The sequence below is a fragment of the Penaeus monodon genome, chromosome 15 (assembly GCF_015228065.2).
Source record: "Penaeus monodon isolate SGIC_2016 chromosome 15, NSTDA_Pmon_1, whole genome shotgun sequence".
NCBI lineage: Eukaryota > Metazoa > Arthropoda > Malacostraca > Decapoda > Penaeidae > Penaeus > Penaeus monodon.
The window spans coordinates 20,608,438-20,609,328 of NC_051400.1; the positions used below are offsets into that span (position 1 = coordinate 20,608,438).

The 891-nt window shown below is 39.1% G+C and overlaps 1 protein-coding gene across 1 annotated transcript in view; it reads left to right on the forward strand.

The window, feature by feature from the left end:
• LOC119582249 overlaps positions 1-828 on the forward strand; it is a 7,570-nt gene extending 6,742 nt beyond the window's left edge. The window contains exons 2-5 of the mRNA XM_037930471.1: positions 30-135; positions 350-463; positions 505-701; positions 787-828. Coding sequence (XP_037786399.1) covers positions 30-135; positions 350-463; positions 505-701; positions 787-828 — 459 coding nt within the window. The remainder of the gene's footprint in view (positions 1-29; positions 136-349; positions 464-504; positions 702-786) is intronic.
• The last annotated feature ends 63 nt before the right edge of the window (positions 829-891 follow it).

An 891-nucleotide genomic window follows, 5' to 3' on the forward strand; every position in this document is an offset into this window, starting at 1 on the left:
GTTAAGCCACACAAATTGTTGCATCCTAGTCAGACTCGCTGTCCCTTCAGGCTGTAGTGTGTCGGGTTCTAGAACAGTATGATGCTACACTATCAGAGAGAATTGTGGCAGCAGAAAAGACCCTTCAAATAAGCTGTAGGCCTATCTTCAGTTTCTAGAATTCATTTTACCTTTTTTACTGACCTAAACAAGATGATGCAGTCTGAGAGGCCAAAGATTCACTTGATCTATGACACAGTGTCTGTTGTGTGTAGGACCATTATGGATTGTTACATAAGAAAGGATCATCTACAGAACACTCCAATTCAAGATGTTCAATACAGAAACCCCTCACACTTTCTACCTCTAGATGAGATTTACTTGGGAGGTAAAGTAACAGCAGCTATTGCACAAAACACTCATGGCTTGTCTCAGCCAAATGTGGAGGAGTTTCTAAAGCGTTGTTTAAACTTTCTGATTGAGAGTGTGAATCAAATTTTTGAAGGTTTCCCTTCAGAAATACAGTGTTTAAACACCTGAGGCTCATTGATTCCAAAGTAGTGCTGAAAAAAAGTGAACCATCCATTGCACCACTAGTCAGCTTACTTCCAGGAATCATTGAAGAAAATAAGTTGAACGAGATAGATAATGAATGGAGACTACTTTGGAATACAGACCTTGAAGTAGATGATAGTATTGACACAGAAAGACTCTGGCAAACCGTTGCGGAGATGAAAAAAGATGGTTCACAAATGTTCCCTCAGTTGTCTTATTTAATTTCTTCTGTATTTTGCCTTCCACATTCAGGTGCAGCTGCTGAAAGAATCTTTTCAGCAATTAACAACATGAAGACCAAGCAGAGAAATTCACTTTCCACTAAAACATTAGTTGGATTCTTCCATTCTAGGGGAT